Raw genomic sequence first — 1419 nt, 5'->3', positions numbered from 1 at the left:
AGCAAATGTTTTGAGAATGATGAGGGCAATGAATATACAAATGTGCTTTACACAATTGATGTATGTATGGATTGCAATGGGAGTTGTATGAGCCCCCTAATGAAACGATTTTTTTAAAAAAATGACTGATGTACGTATCGAATAATAGAAAAGATAAAACACGTCTGATATCTCGTATTTGTTAATTGTGTGTGGGGATACAACTGCACAGGTATGGCAATATACTTACAAAGTACTAGCAGAATTTTATCTCTGGGCAGTGAGGTTATAGTTACTGTTCATTTATGTTTTGAATTCTCTGCAAGCATCTGTTAACTTGGTTAAAAAAAAAGAAAGCAAGTCAGACCATCTTTTCTAGGTCTCTTAATCTTGAAAGGGGCCTTTCTTCAGTAAAGCACCACCCTGGGGCATTGTCTTGTTTGGACTAATGTGCCATCTGTTGGGTCAGAACTATTGAAATGGGTTTTTGTCTTTGCAGGTTATCTGGGATACATTAGGAAACAAACAATTCTGTTCCTTCAAAATAAGGTGAGTCTGGATTTGCAACTCAGAGTAAAATTTCTTAGTGCTCAACCCATTTGATAAAGTCCACTTCTTTCCTCCGCATCAGAACCAAGACTCAGAGCTTTTGCAGAAATGAGTACAGCCTGACTGGACTTTGTAATCGGTCGTCCTGCCCCCTCGCAAACAGTCAGTATGCTACTGTCAAAGAAGAGAAAGGTAACTCCGAGAATTCCTTACTAGCTCTCAAAGATTATGCTTTCGTCTCTCTGTGGATAACAGTAAAGGGCCTTACTTTCTCCGACAGGACAGTGCTACTTGTATATGAAGGTTATCGAACGAGCAGCCTTTCCTAGGCGTCTCTGGGAACGGGTAAGACTTGGGATATAAAATTACAATGACAGTGATCAAAAATGCCACCATTCTCATCCTGCATCGTCCTCGGATTAAATATTGAAACTATCCCATCAGGGGTCTGGACAGTGAGGACCTAATCCATTGTGCACTCTTGCCCCTCAAGTGTCTCTCCTTGTGTTTGGCAGGTCAGGCTCAATAAGAACTATGAGAAAGCACTGGAGCAAATAGATGAAAACCTAATCTACTGGCCTCGCTTTATCCGACACAAATGCAAACAGAGATTCACCAAGATCACCCAGTACTTAATTCGCATTCGAAAACTTACATTAAAGCGACAGTGAGTATTAAGGTGGTTCTTGTTATTTGCTGGTTTTTCTTTGGGGTTTTTTTCTTCCATGATTTATGAGATGAAGCTGATTTGTGAAACAATGTTTTCTATTAAAGCCAACTTTGTATTCTTTTATAGCATGCTGAGAAGAGACGCTGTGGTGATTCAGTGGTAGAATATTTGCCTTTGCTGTGAGGGACTGGTTTAAATTTCCAGCCAGTGCACCTCATGCA

General features: G+C 40.0%; 1 protein-coding gene across 1 annotated transcript in view; it reads left to right on the top strand.

Moving 5' to 3' along the window:
• The window catches only part of MAK16 (MAK16 homolog), a 14047-nt gene that overhangs the window by 6113 nt on the left and 6515 nt on the right, over positions 1 to 1419 (top strand). The window contains exons 2-5 of the mRNA XM_004696202.2: positions 479 to 528; positions 611 to 720; positions 809 to 873; positions 1044 to 1195. Of these exons, the coding sequence (XP_004696259.1) occupies positions 479 to 528; positions 611 to 720; positions 809 to 873; positions 1044 to 1195 (377 nt within the window). The remainder of the gene's footprint in view (positions 1 to 478; positions 529 to 610; positions 721 to 808; positions 874 to 1043; positions 1196 to 1419) is intronic.

This window comes from Echinops telfairi, unplaced genomic scaffold (assembly GCF_000313985.2).
Source record: "Echinops telfairi isolate 266 unplaced genomic scaffold, ASM31398v2 ScPeMD7_9;HRSCAF=40, whole genome shotgun sequence".
NCBI classification, from domain to species: domain Eukaryota; kingdom Metazoa; phylum Chordata; class Mammalia; order Afrosoricida; family Tenrecidae; genus Echinops; species Echinops telfairi.
The sequence above is the reverse complement of the archived record's forward strand: the minus strand, read 5'-3'. Positions and strand labels throughout refer to the sequence as shown.